The sequence below is a fragment of the Phyllostomus hastatus genome, unplaced genomic scaffold (assembly GCF_019186645.2).
Source record: "Phyllostomus hastatus isolate PE091 unplaced genomic scaffold, TTU_PhHast_1.1 phas_contig_1162, whole genome shotgun sequence".
NCBI classification, from domain to species: Eukaryota; Metazoa; Chordata; class Mammalia; order Chiroptera; family Phyllostomidae; genus Phyllostomus; species Phyllostomus hastatus.
In genome coordinates, this window is record NW_025333537.1 from 8,729,847 (window position 1) to 8,741,857 (window position 12,011).

Below are 12,011 nucleotides of genomic sequence, written 5' to 3' on the forward strand. Positions count from 1 at the left end.
TGCAGTAGTTATAGTCCTTTGTTTTCTTATTTTGTATGAGTTTAGATGAAGTTAAAGAACATTACTTTTTTCCTTTCTTTTCCAGTATCCTTTCCTTGGTCCTGTGCCTACCAGAATGGGTGGCTTCTTTAACTCTGGCTGTTCTCAGTGTCAGACCAGTTCTTTTTATCTTGTTAGTGATGTTTATGAGCTGGATACCAATGGTTTAGGTAAGTGCACATTTACATGAGTGTATTCATTTACTGGGGTCTTTGTCATTGCAACATTATACTTAGTAAATGCAACAGAATATCTAAATTCGTTATTTGGAAATATTTGGAAGAGATGGAAGCTGGAAGTTGTTCTGGTTTAACATACAAGAAAGTATATTCAAAAGATACAAAGTAATATTTTAGAAATTTAAATTTAAGTCTTTTCCATATTTGAAGTCTTTATTAGGTTTAACATACAAGAAAGTAATTCAAAGGTTACGAAGTAATGTTCTAGAAGTTGAAATTTTAAGTCTTTTCCATATTTGAAATCTTATTAGGTTCAAAAGTTGAAGAAACAAATTCTTGATTTGTTAAAATATTGTTAGACTTCAGATTGAATTCTTTATTTAAAAATGAAGCCCTGCCCTGAGCATTATGGCTCAGTTGGCTGGGCATGTCCCTCAAAGTGAAAGGTGGCGGTTTGATTCTACTCAGGGCACACGCCGGTTGCGGGTTTGGTCCTCTATTGGGGGCCTATGAGAGGCCATCGATACTTCTCTCTCACATCGATGTTTCTCTACCTTTCTCCATCCCTTCCCCTCTCTTTAAAAATAAATAAATAAAATCTTTTTTTAAAAAATGAAGCCCTTGGCTTTGTGGAGAAGAGTCTTTTTCTAAGCTTTGAATCCAGTGATAATCACAAATATCCTACAGACTGTGCCTTTTTTTCCCTTCTGAATCATAAGGTTATACATCCTGTCACTTAGAGTATTTGAAACACAGATTTCTAGTCCTCCCAGAGAATTTTAGGTAGAAAAAGAAAGTAATTAACACCTTTCTTTCTCTTTTTTTGTCTTTCCCTTTTTCTTTTTTCAGTTTCCTTTCCTTTCTGTCATCTTTGTCTCCACCTCTCAGTAATAGAATTTAGATGCCTACGGCTCTCAAGAGAAAACAAAATGTTTTTGCCATGTGAAGGTATTAAGCTTGCTAAAAAAAAGTGAATGTTTTTCACTGTTTTTTGTTTGTTTGTTTGTTTGTTTGTTTTAGATGATACGATGGAGATCCAGGAGCGAGTAGAGAATAGTTTTAAGTCTTTATTACAACAGTTAAAAGGTAAGCGATCTTACTGTGGATTCCCCTTGGGTATCTGATAATAGTTCAGTTTTAAAAATTGAAACTTGTAAGAAGATTTGAAAGTATTGCATACTTTTGGTATGTTTAAAGAATTGTTTTTAATCTTAAAAGTTTTGATTACAAAACTAGTAGATGCCTATCATAAAACAGCAACAAGTGTGTGTGGTCTTTTCCCCTTTCCTAGACCCCTTCCCTCAAGGCCAAGTAAGAACTGTGGATGCTTTGGAGTCCATACTCCTAGATGTTACCCGAAGTATATGGAAATGTGTACTAGTGATTATTTTTAGCGTATGAGAAGGAATAATACATGCTTTTCTGAGTATTTTTTTAAAGATTTAATTAATTTATTTATTTTCAGAGAGAGGGGAAGCGGGGGAGAAAGAGAGGGAGAGAAACATCAATCATTTACCTCTCACATACCCCCAACTGGGGACCCAGCCCCCACACCCCCAACCAGGTACCTGCCTGCAGCCCAGGTGTGTGCCCTGACAGGCCATTGAACCCACGACCCTTCAGTTTGCAGGCCAGTGCTCACTCCACTGAGCCACACCTGCCAGGGCTGACTGTAATTTCTTACTGCCTTGGACATCTTACCATTTCAAATATATATATAAAATCTTGGTAATCTCTGCACGCGCGCGCACACACACACACACCATTCATTGGTCTTACATCAGTGTACCAAATTTATTTATGTATCCCCCCCATTGAATATATATTATGCATTCGAGTTATTTGTAGCAATATTTATAACGTATATTTATAACAACGCTGAAATGAACATCTTGGGATACAAGTTTTTGGCTACTTATTTGATTATTTTCTTGTTATTCTTAGAAAAGGAATTATTTGATAAAAGGGTACAAATACCATTTTAAATCTCTAAGGGTCTTTCTGTTCGGGATTCTGAACAGTCTCTTATTGCTGTAATGAAGAATGATCATTAAAAGATAATCATGATTATGAGAATCAAATGTGGTGTTTGTTATGAAGGTGCATTTCTACCACGTACATTAGTCTTGTAGTCCTTGACGGCACAAGTTCTTCTAACTCATTCACTTGGAGTCTTAATTTTATTGTGCCCTGTTGGGAAAAGGCTTAGACCCCAGAATATGGAATTTATAAAGCTACCTTTTCTGTTTTGAAGACAGTAGAGCAATAGTCATGTGGCTTTTTAAAGAACTTGACACAGATATTCTGTGGTGTTTGGTTTATTGTGCATGAGGGGAGGCTTTCTGGATTAAGCTTTTATATTTGCTTATTCTTTAGTAGATTGTGCATTGTATTCCTAAAAATAATACTGAAACAAAAGTTGTATAAAACCAGGAGATATTTTTCTGTTTGCAGACGTCTTCAGTAAATGTAAAGGTGACCTGTTGGAGGTTAAAGATGGTAACTTGACAACACACCCTACTCGTTTAGAAAATCTCGTCTTCTTTGCTGAGGTATGTTTGTTTTCTTCCTGAAACTCTAGACTTTCCTTAATTGTATACAGGATTGATTTTTTTTCCTTTTTAAAAAAATATTGTATTTATTTATATTTAGAGAGAGGGGAGGGGAGAGAGAAAGAAAAGAAGAGAAACATCAATGTGTGGTCACCTACCATGCATCCCCCCACTGGGGACCTGGCCCGCAACCAGGCACGTGCCCTGACTGGGAATCAAACCAGCGACCCCTTGGTTTGCAGGCCAGCACTCAATCCACTGAGCCACACCAACCAGGGCGGGATTAATTTTTTTTAAATAAAGAGATATTAGGCACCATATACCTATTACTTAATCCTTCACCCCTGACTTTTGTTAATTGAAAAACAGTTCGTCTTTTTCTGAGCCAACTCCTTCCAGGCATATACCAAGATTTCATTCCAAATGCTTAGGTAAACTCCTTGAAATTTGCTTTACTCATCTTCAAAGATCTGATCCACTTCAGATCTAGATGTTTTCTGTTCATTTTTCTTTTTGACTCAGCTGTTATTTAGTGTAAATTAATTCCTCCAGCTTTAATGTGTTGTTGCTATACTCTAATTACTGAGATTCTACATTATGAAGAAGAATCCAGGATCTGATATAGCAAAACTCTCATCCTTTTTAGCAGAAAAAGGAGAAGGATCCCAAACACTCATAATCCATTACCTTTTCTTTAATTTTTGTGGCATGTGTATTTACTTTTCTTCCCCCACTGGTCTGTCAGCTTCAGGAGGGCAGTATTCTGTGTTCTGGTGACTGGCACATTGTGAGTGCCTTAGATACACTTAATGAATGAATGAGTAATAAATAATTGCACGTGTATGTACATGCATACACTGTAGCATAGGAGAAGACATGTAAACATTAAACACTAACTTAATACAGAGGATATTTGTTGACCAGCTGGGGAGATTCTCCATATATATTTCAGTTAAGGTTTGCAGGTAAGGTAGTATCTTACCTGGCTGGACAGGATGGGAAGAGACTTATTGTAAAGAACCTTTGGATTCCATGTTGAGGAATTGGGAGTTTTCACTTGAGTGAAAAGGATGTTAATACATCCCACTTCCTGTAGGGAAGAGAAGGGAAGTCGGATCCTGTGGACGATGATGGGTTTAGAGCTGGGAAAGCCTGAAGGAAGAGTTAAGCTGTTAGAGCATTCTAAGCGGAAGATGACGAAGGCCTGGATGGGTGTGGCGATCACAGAAATCAGAGAGTGGAGAGTTAGAGGAGAAAGCGAGGGATTTGTTCAGAAGAACTGTCCATTTCTTGTTTAGTCTATTACATTGAACTGTTCCTGATAGTTGCTTTGAGCGTAATCCTTATTCATGAATTTGCAATTTTTTTCTCTTTCAGACTATTTCTATTATCCTTTGGGTGTCCAGTTACTGTGAGAGTGTCCTGAGACCATACAAATTAAATTTACAGAAAAAGAAGAAGAAGAAAAAAGAAACCAGCATCATTATGGTAATAACAGAGAAAAGACAAGTAATAATCGGGCTGCTTTTTCTTTTTACTGTTGTCCTGCGTGTTGTAAGAGACCTTATGATCCATCTGCATTTATTTTCTCTCCCCAGCATTCTTTTTAAGTTACACACCTACAGGGAAGCTGAAAGACTCATGTAATGACACCCAAATATCCTTACCCAGTCTCACCACTTGTTAACTGTTTGCTACATTTGTTTATTTCTCTCTCATTCTCCCTTGCTCCCGCCTTAGTTAGTTGAACCATTTGAAAGAAAAGTACGGACTTCATAATATTTAGCAAACCAGGATAGAGCAGGCAGTCTCCTACAAAAAACACAGTACTCAAGAAATTGAGTATTGGTACAATAATTACATCCTTTATAGCCTTTTTCAAAATACTAGAATTCTACTAAGGATCTGACATTTTTTAAATCTGACACTTCCTTAGCCTATTGTTTTTTCTTTATTGTTGAAGAGTCCAGCTAGGATTTAGATAGAATGTCCTACAATCTAGATTGGGCTAATTTCCTCAGGTTTAGATTAAACGTAGATATTGTGTCTTTTTCAGCAAATTAAGTCAAGAGGCATTAATGTAATGTCCTGTTATTGGTGATTTCAGGTTTAATTATTTGATAAAGGAAGTGTACTGGATGTCTTTATTGTAAAGGAGCCTTTCCCCCCTTTAATTAATAAGTAATCTATGGGATGATGCTTTGAGAATAAATATCTCAGTTTCTACCAGCTTTTCACCCACTGGTTTTAGCATCCATTGTTACTCTAACTTGCATGAATTATCACTACATTGATGGTTCCACAGTGGTGATTTTTAAAAATTCTGTCAATCTATTATCTTTATTAGATGGTATTATCCATATATATGCATATTTGGATATGCATATATATATATTTATATATATTTGTATATAAAAATATACAAATATTTTTAATATCACCATCTATTTGAGGATCCCTGTGGACTCATTCTCTTTTAAATTTACCTTATAAGACAATGTCATCATTTTCTTTTGGATGTCCAAATTTGTCTTGTGGGAGTCACTTTAAGCTGGTACCTGTCCTTGAACATGTCCTCATCTATTTTTGAGCCCTCATATTTTAGAACAGCAAAAATGATCCAAGCACTTTGTACATTCCCACTGAACTGAGCTGAGACATTTTTTCAAGGGACCCTGGATCCTTCATGGGGAATGGTACTTCAAAACCAAGATCTAGGTGTTAGGGGTACTAATTGCTATTAGGTGTCATAATTTCTAGTTTATGTCAGTAGAGAGAGAGACAGGAAATTTATTACCCACACCAGCACACACAGAGTTTTAAATAATTCATTCCGACTGATACCTCCAGCTCCGGTCCAACATCACGGTTGTTCCTTCCCTTCCCTCTCTCATTGCACATTTGTAGCTTCCTTTTCACACAGTGAGAACCCTGTTTCCCAACAGCAGCAAAATGTTTGTTCATTTGCTGTTTAACAATAAATACCAAGTAGTTTTTGGAATTAGTCCAGTTCTACTAATAGTTCCAATAACAAACCCATTAATAAAGTTCAAATTTTTTGCCCTGGTTGGCGTGGCTCAGTGGATTGAGCACAGGCTGCGAACCAAAGCATCACAGGTTTGATTCCCAGTCAGGGCACATGCCTGGGTTGCAGGCCACGGCCCCCAGCAACCGCACATTGATGTTTCTCTCTGTCTCTCTCCCTCCCTTCCCTCTCTAAAAATAAATAAATAAAATCTTTAAAAAAGAAAAGCATCTCTTTAAGAAAAACCTGAGACTATGTTATTAGTGGGATGTAAATAAAGTTCTTGTATTTCTGCTTGTGTTCTATTTTGGTGTCTTCTCTCATCTTTATTGTTTTAATTTTATTTTTGAATATGTGAAATATTTGCATAATTTGTATTTTTTAAGGAAAGTTATTTAGGATTTATTATGCACATGATATGCTATCTTATTAATGTTTGAATGTATCCTATCATTATTAATGGGAGGTTTTTGTTCACTATAGCAAAATAGTTATTAACCACTGTTATTTGAAAATGTTGATGGTTTTAGTAGTAATGTTGATTTCCTGCATGATTCAGTAACAATTCAGGAATAACAAATTCAGGAATTCTTTTTTTTTTTTTTAAGATTTTTAAAAAAGATTTTATTTATTTATTTTTAGAGAGGGAAGGGAGGGAGAAAGAGAAAGAGAGGGAAACATCAATGTGCAATTGCCGGGGTCTGTGGCCTGCAACCCAGGCATGTGCCCTGACTGGGAATCGAACCTGGGACACTTTGGTTCTTAGCCCTTGCTCAATCCACTGAGGTACACCGGCTAGGGCAGGAATTCTTTAGCTTTGACACTGTGTTGGGTGTTACCATTCATTCGAAAACAAAGTATGCTTGGACTGCGATGAGAGACTCACGAAGGACCTCCTCTCAGTCACTGTGATGATGATAATTTAACACTCGAGAGTGCGAAGTCCGAAAGTAGATCAGGGGTGCTCTGGTACTCCCTGCTGATGGAAGCCGACACTCCGAGAACTTGTTAAATAGCTTTTTGGTATTTGGATTTTGTGGGGTTTGTAGTTGTTGCTTTCTAGTTTCCAAAAACAAAAATAGCTTACCTATTTTTATGATTATCAAAGTAACCTAAGGGTGTAAATAACCTGAAGGTCACCCATATTCCCACTGACCACTGCAAACAAAGCAGAATTGAGTTCTACAGGTTCTGCAACTTCCTTTCTTGGTTTGTTTGTTTTCATTTAATAGGATATCTTGGACATCTCATTTCAGCAAATATCTGTGTTTCTCATTACTTTTTTTTTATTGTTTTAATCATTGTTCAGGTACAGTTTTCTCCCTTTTACTCCCATTCCAGCCCACCCACCCATCCCTCCCCACTTCCCTCCCATTACCACTCTCCCCTTAGTTTTTGTCCATGTGTCCTTTAAATTTGTTCCTGTTGTTTCTTACTTTTAATAGTTTGATGAATATTTGGTTTGTTCTAATTTTTTAATAGCAGCATTATAAGTTATGCTGCTATTAAAATATGGACAAATACACAAAGAGGAATGTGTGCTATGTTTTTCTTACGATATCTCTTTGATCTGAAGTTGCTATGTGTGCTCATCTTTACATTAGTGCTGAGTGTCTGTATCCTTACCCATCTGATAGGTAAACAGTGCTATTCCTTTTTTTCTGATTTGCATTTTTAAAAATTCTATTGATAATGAACCTTCAAAGAAGACTTCTCAAGTGAAAAGCTGACCTTATTACTTGACTGGCTAGTTTTCTTGTTACCTTTTTTTTTTTAATTGTATCATTTGCTGGGATTTCTTTGCATTGTTTTTTGTTCTGACTTTGCCCAGGTTTCCTGTGGTGGTAGTAATATTTTTCCTGTTGATATATTTTGAGCTTTGGGCTCTTAACATAATAGTGTTATTAATTCTCTGTCATAGATGATTCAGTTTTTTCCAGTTTGTCATTAGTCTTTTAACTTGGGTGATTTTTTTTGTCACTGTAGTAATTAAAAAAAGATTTTTAAAAATGGTTCCTAACTTAGTATAATATTTACAAAGGAACATCCAATTTATGATTGCAGAAGTCATTCCCTAAATTTTCTTCTGGGACTTTCATGGATTTTTAAAAAATATATTATCTGGAATTAACTTTGGTATTTACTATTTTGTATGTCAGAAATGGTAGCTAGTTATCTCAGTACCATTTATCCACTTGAAATCACTGTTTTGAAATGCTATCATTCACATTCTCTTACATTTTTCGGTCTGTCTGGGAGTTGTTTATTTTCACTTTGTCAGTTTAGTTATATGCCAGTACCCTCTGGATGCCATGTAAGCATAGTACACTCTGATATCTTTTAGGGCGAATCCCCCTAACTACCCTTTTCAGAATTCTCTTAGCTGTGGTCACCCATTATTTTTCTGTTAGAACTTAGACTGCTCTGTTCTGTTGTCAGCACTGGAGGGGATCTCAGAGACAGAGAGAGAGGAAGTGAAGTCTTGGCTCCTCTCATCACCGTAGTGTCCGGGAGGGTCTCAGCCTGGAGTTCAGTGATGACCAACCAAGACATTTTTCTATCGGAATTTCGCCTGTAGTTTCCCAGGGTGAACTGAAATCCCATTTTAAAAAATGCTCAAGTCATTGTTGCTGAGTTAGCATTATTTGCTGGCAATTAAATTTACCAAGTTTTTAGAGACTGTGTTAATTCCCAAAACAGTAAGACCCCTATTACTGTTAATAGCGTTAAGTAATGCTCTGGTATGGAATCCGTTAGTATAGCTTATATGATGTAAGCACGGCAAATTTGTTTCTAATCTTTCAACTTTTTAAAAATCTTTTTTTCAGCCACCTGTCTTTACCAGTTTTCAAGACTATGTTACTGGGCTTCAGACTTTAATTTCCAATGTTGTGGATCATATTAAAGGGCTTGAAACTCATCTAATTGCACTTAAACTTGAAGAACTTATTTTAGAAGACACTTCTCTCTCACCGGTAAGAGAATGTAGGCGATCAGTAATAAGCCGTGTTTATGAAAACACATGTTCTTACCCTTACCACAAGGACACGTTAATTTTAAATTTCTTATTCTCCCCTCACAGGAGTTGTGATTAGAAGGTGCCTGCAATAGTCGTTTGTCATGTTGGGGGGTGGGAGTGGTGGATTCCTCTCCTCCTTTATTTCCACCCTGTTGCCCACCCCACCCCCCCTCGGGCCCAGCCCATCCCTTCTTTCTGGACATTGTGGGGGTTGTTCTTTTACCATGAAAACTAATGATGAATTGGTGAGGAGTAGAGTTAGCACTGTCCCTGTTTTGAGGAACAGAGGAAACCGGATATATTTTTGCAATTCAGGGACAGTCTCCTTGAGTGAGAATTTACCTGCCACTGGGCTGGCTGGCTTCTTTGCCACCCTAGCGGTTATTACTTGAAAAAGGAGAGATGCTGGACATCAGAATAATTATGTCATAATAATTAGGGTAGAGCAAGCTAGCCAAAAAAGGAATGGAACCAAGTGTAGAGTCAAACATAGAAGTCATCAGATTTTTCCTGATAGTTATTTCAGACTGGTTTCTTAAAATTCTGTTAGCAAAATCCCTGTAAAGTCTTGCCTTTCAAATGTGGGTTCTTTTAAAAAATTAAATACATGAAGTTTTCCGTCTGAAATAATTGAAGATTTAAAGGTGTCCTGGAGTAGGTTTAGGGTTTTGATAGAGGCCAGAAGGACAGTGGCGATACCCGCCATTTCTCGGGAGTGCCCCAGTGATGGAAGTCGGATCTTGAGGGACCGCTGCCCTCGAGCGTTCTCTGACCTGAGGGAACCCGCCCAGTGATCGAAGGGCAGCCAGCATCCTAGCCCCAGACTGAACCAGGAGAGGGAAGGCAGGGAACCCTGTCACGCACACTGGCTGCAAGGACTGCAGGCTCCTCTTCTGTGCAGCTGCAGCCCAGAGCGGTGGGAGGGCTCGCTGTGGGTGTGGGCGGAGAGCTTTCCATGGGCCCGAAGGCTGACTGAAGGGAGCAGACGTGTATTGAGATGGTGAACTAGAAGTTTGGTTTTAGCCTGGTAAGCTGTATGTTCAGTGGTGATTGATTAGAAGTACTAATTAATGAATTGTTTAATTCTTTGGTATTTTTATCTTCTTTTTTTAAGCCTTTGTTTTGAAAGTAAAATATGCCCATGGTAAAAAAAAAAAAAACAAAGGGTAAAGAAAGAACACAGCGAAATGTCTCCCTCCCACTCCAACCTGCTCCCTAGTTAGTTCCCTTTCCAAGAGGGAACTGCGATAGTCAGTAGTTTTTCATCTAACTCTTCCTGAGTCAGATAAGTCATCTACAAGCCTATTGTGTCTGTTTCCCTCCCCCCACCTCCTGTCTTTAAATACAAGTGGTATCATCCTATACACATTGGTTTGTCTTGCATTTTTGTACTTAGTCTGTAGGAGACCATTATGTATGAACAATTATCTACTTTATTTTTGTAATTATCAGATAATATTCCATTATTTCTTTACATACAAACGTTTGTTTGTTTCAAGAGAATTAGAAAAGAGAATAGTACCTCCCAGTTCCCAGCCTCAAATCAGTCCCTGTCCAGCCACCCAGAACCATCCCCACCTCTCCCTCTCGTCTGTTCCTGTAGTAAATGCATTTGTATCTGCCACTGGCCTTCCTGACTTCCTGGCAGTTGCGGACCCAGTAAAGGCTCAGTGACTGAATCCTAGAGAGGTCGGCACCTCCCAGGTAGGGTTCTCGCCTTCCACCTCCCACCTGAGAGACACTTGCTGGTTCTTTGGAACACTTTTACATGTAAAGAAATCTGGTCATTTATAGCTGTAACTTCTTACTTTTTAGACCAAATCCAAACTCATTCTGTATTTGAAACTCATATCCCCTTTCCTGAATACTATAGAAAAACAAAAACTGAAAATTACAGTACTTACCCTTAAAAAAAAATCTTAAAGATTTCACACTTGAACAAATGTCACATTGCTTCATATAGCTGGGCTTTGCTGGGTATCTTTGAGATTTTTAATAAGTAGACACAGATTTATTGAGCACGCTGTAATTGGGCTGAGGGCTTGTAGAAATAGAGTGGTCAAAGACCCGGCTGTAGAGAGATACAGATTGATTTGAAGATACAACATAGGCACAAAGATCTGAGCTAGTCTAAAAGGCTTACCAGGGAAGGGACATCTGAGGACTGAGTTCTCACCGGGCAGACAGGAGTGGATTAAAGGGATTCCACACAGGAGGAGGCAGACACAAGCTGGAAGCAGGGACGGGAATCGTGCGGGGCGCCACACGTGAGTCAGCCGGCCGGCAGAGCCCGGGACACGTGGTTTGTGGGAAGGACGGTCGGGCGAGGAGGCGACAGGCACCACACACAGCTCTGCTGTTGGGGCTGTGAGTGGTGGTTCTTCTTTAAAGATCTGTCTGCCTCCTAAAACGAAGAATGAGATTTCTCTTGTTCAGTGCTCTGGAGGTTATCCTGAACTTGGGGCTGCTCTAGAGTCTCCCAGCTTTGTGGGCCTGTCTTCTTTTGACCTTGGGAGAGTCGCTTAACCTTTGGGTTGCAATCTCTTTGCAAGATGAAAATCATAGTACTACCTACTTTGTAGGATTATAGTGAGGATTAAATAAAATAATAATGGCCTTTTATTGCCTACTCTTTTTTTTTTTACTGCCTACTTTTGTTGAAGTGTGTGTGTGTGTGCGTGCGTGTGTGCGTGTGTGTGTGTGTGTGTGTTCATGCACACTGAGCAGCACCATCCGTCAAATGCAGGATTCAAACAGTGCTGGGTACTTGTCTTTTGAGTTAAAAAAAAAAAATCTCTCCAGTTTCCTTCAGGTCACTTCTTTCCTTCCTTCCTTCCTACACCTGAAACACTGAGAGGGAGGCCTGCGGGGTCCCCCTTCGAGGGCTGCTGGCCCCTGTCCTGCTCCCTGGGGACAGCCACTGAAGCTGGCTGTGTGCCAGGGCCCCTTTGTTTTCCCCATTTGTACTCACAGGGAAAACCCACAGTATTATTTGTATCTTTAAAAAACCATCTGGTTTTAAGATAAATTTGTAATGTGCTCTACTATCTGTTAGTTTTTAAAAGTAAACAGTGTACTCGGTTTTATCCTGAAGCTTGGCTTTTTTTCACTCTCCGGTACACTCCAGAGGTCTGTTCAGACTAACACATACAGGTCAACCTTGTTCTTTAAGCAGCTGTTCAGTATTCAAAATACGA

At 38.6% G+C, this 12,011-nt stretch overlaps 1 protein-coding gene across 2 annotated transcripts in view; it reads left to right on the forward strand.

Annotated features, from left to right (window-relative positions):
- The window catches only part of NAA25 (N-alpha-acetyltransferase 25, NatB auxiliary subunit), a 57,363-nt gene that overhangs the window by 41,604 nt on the left and 3,748 nt on the right, over positions 1 to 12,011 (forward strand). For both annotated transcript variants that reach the window (XM_045841405.1, XM_045841415.1), the window contains exons 19-23: positions 86 to 209; positions 1,239 to 1,304; positions 2,673 to 2,770; positions 4,148 to 4,258; positions 8,624 to 8,770. In XM_045841405.1, the coding sequence (XP_045697361.1) occupies positions 86 to 209; positions 1,239 to 1,304; positions 2,673 to 2,770; positions 4,148 to 4,258; positions 8,624 to 8,770 (546 nt within the window). The remainder of the gene's footprint in view (positions 1 to 85; positions 210 to 1,238; positions 1,305 to 2,672; positions 2,771 to 4,147; positions 4,259 to 8,623; positions 8,771 to 12,011) is intronic.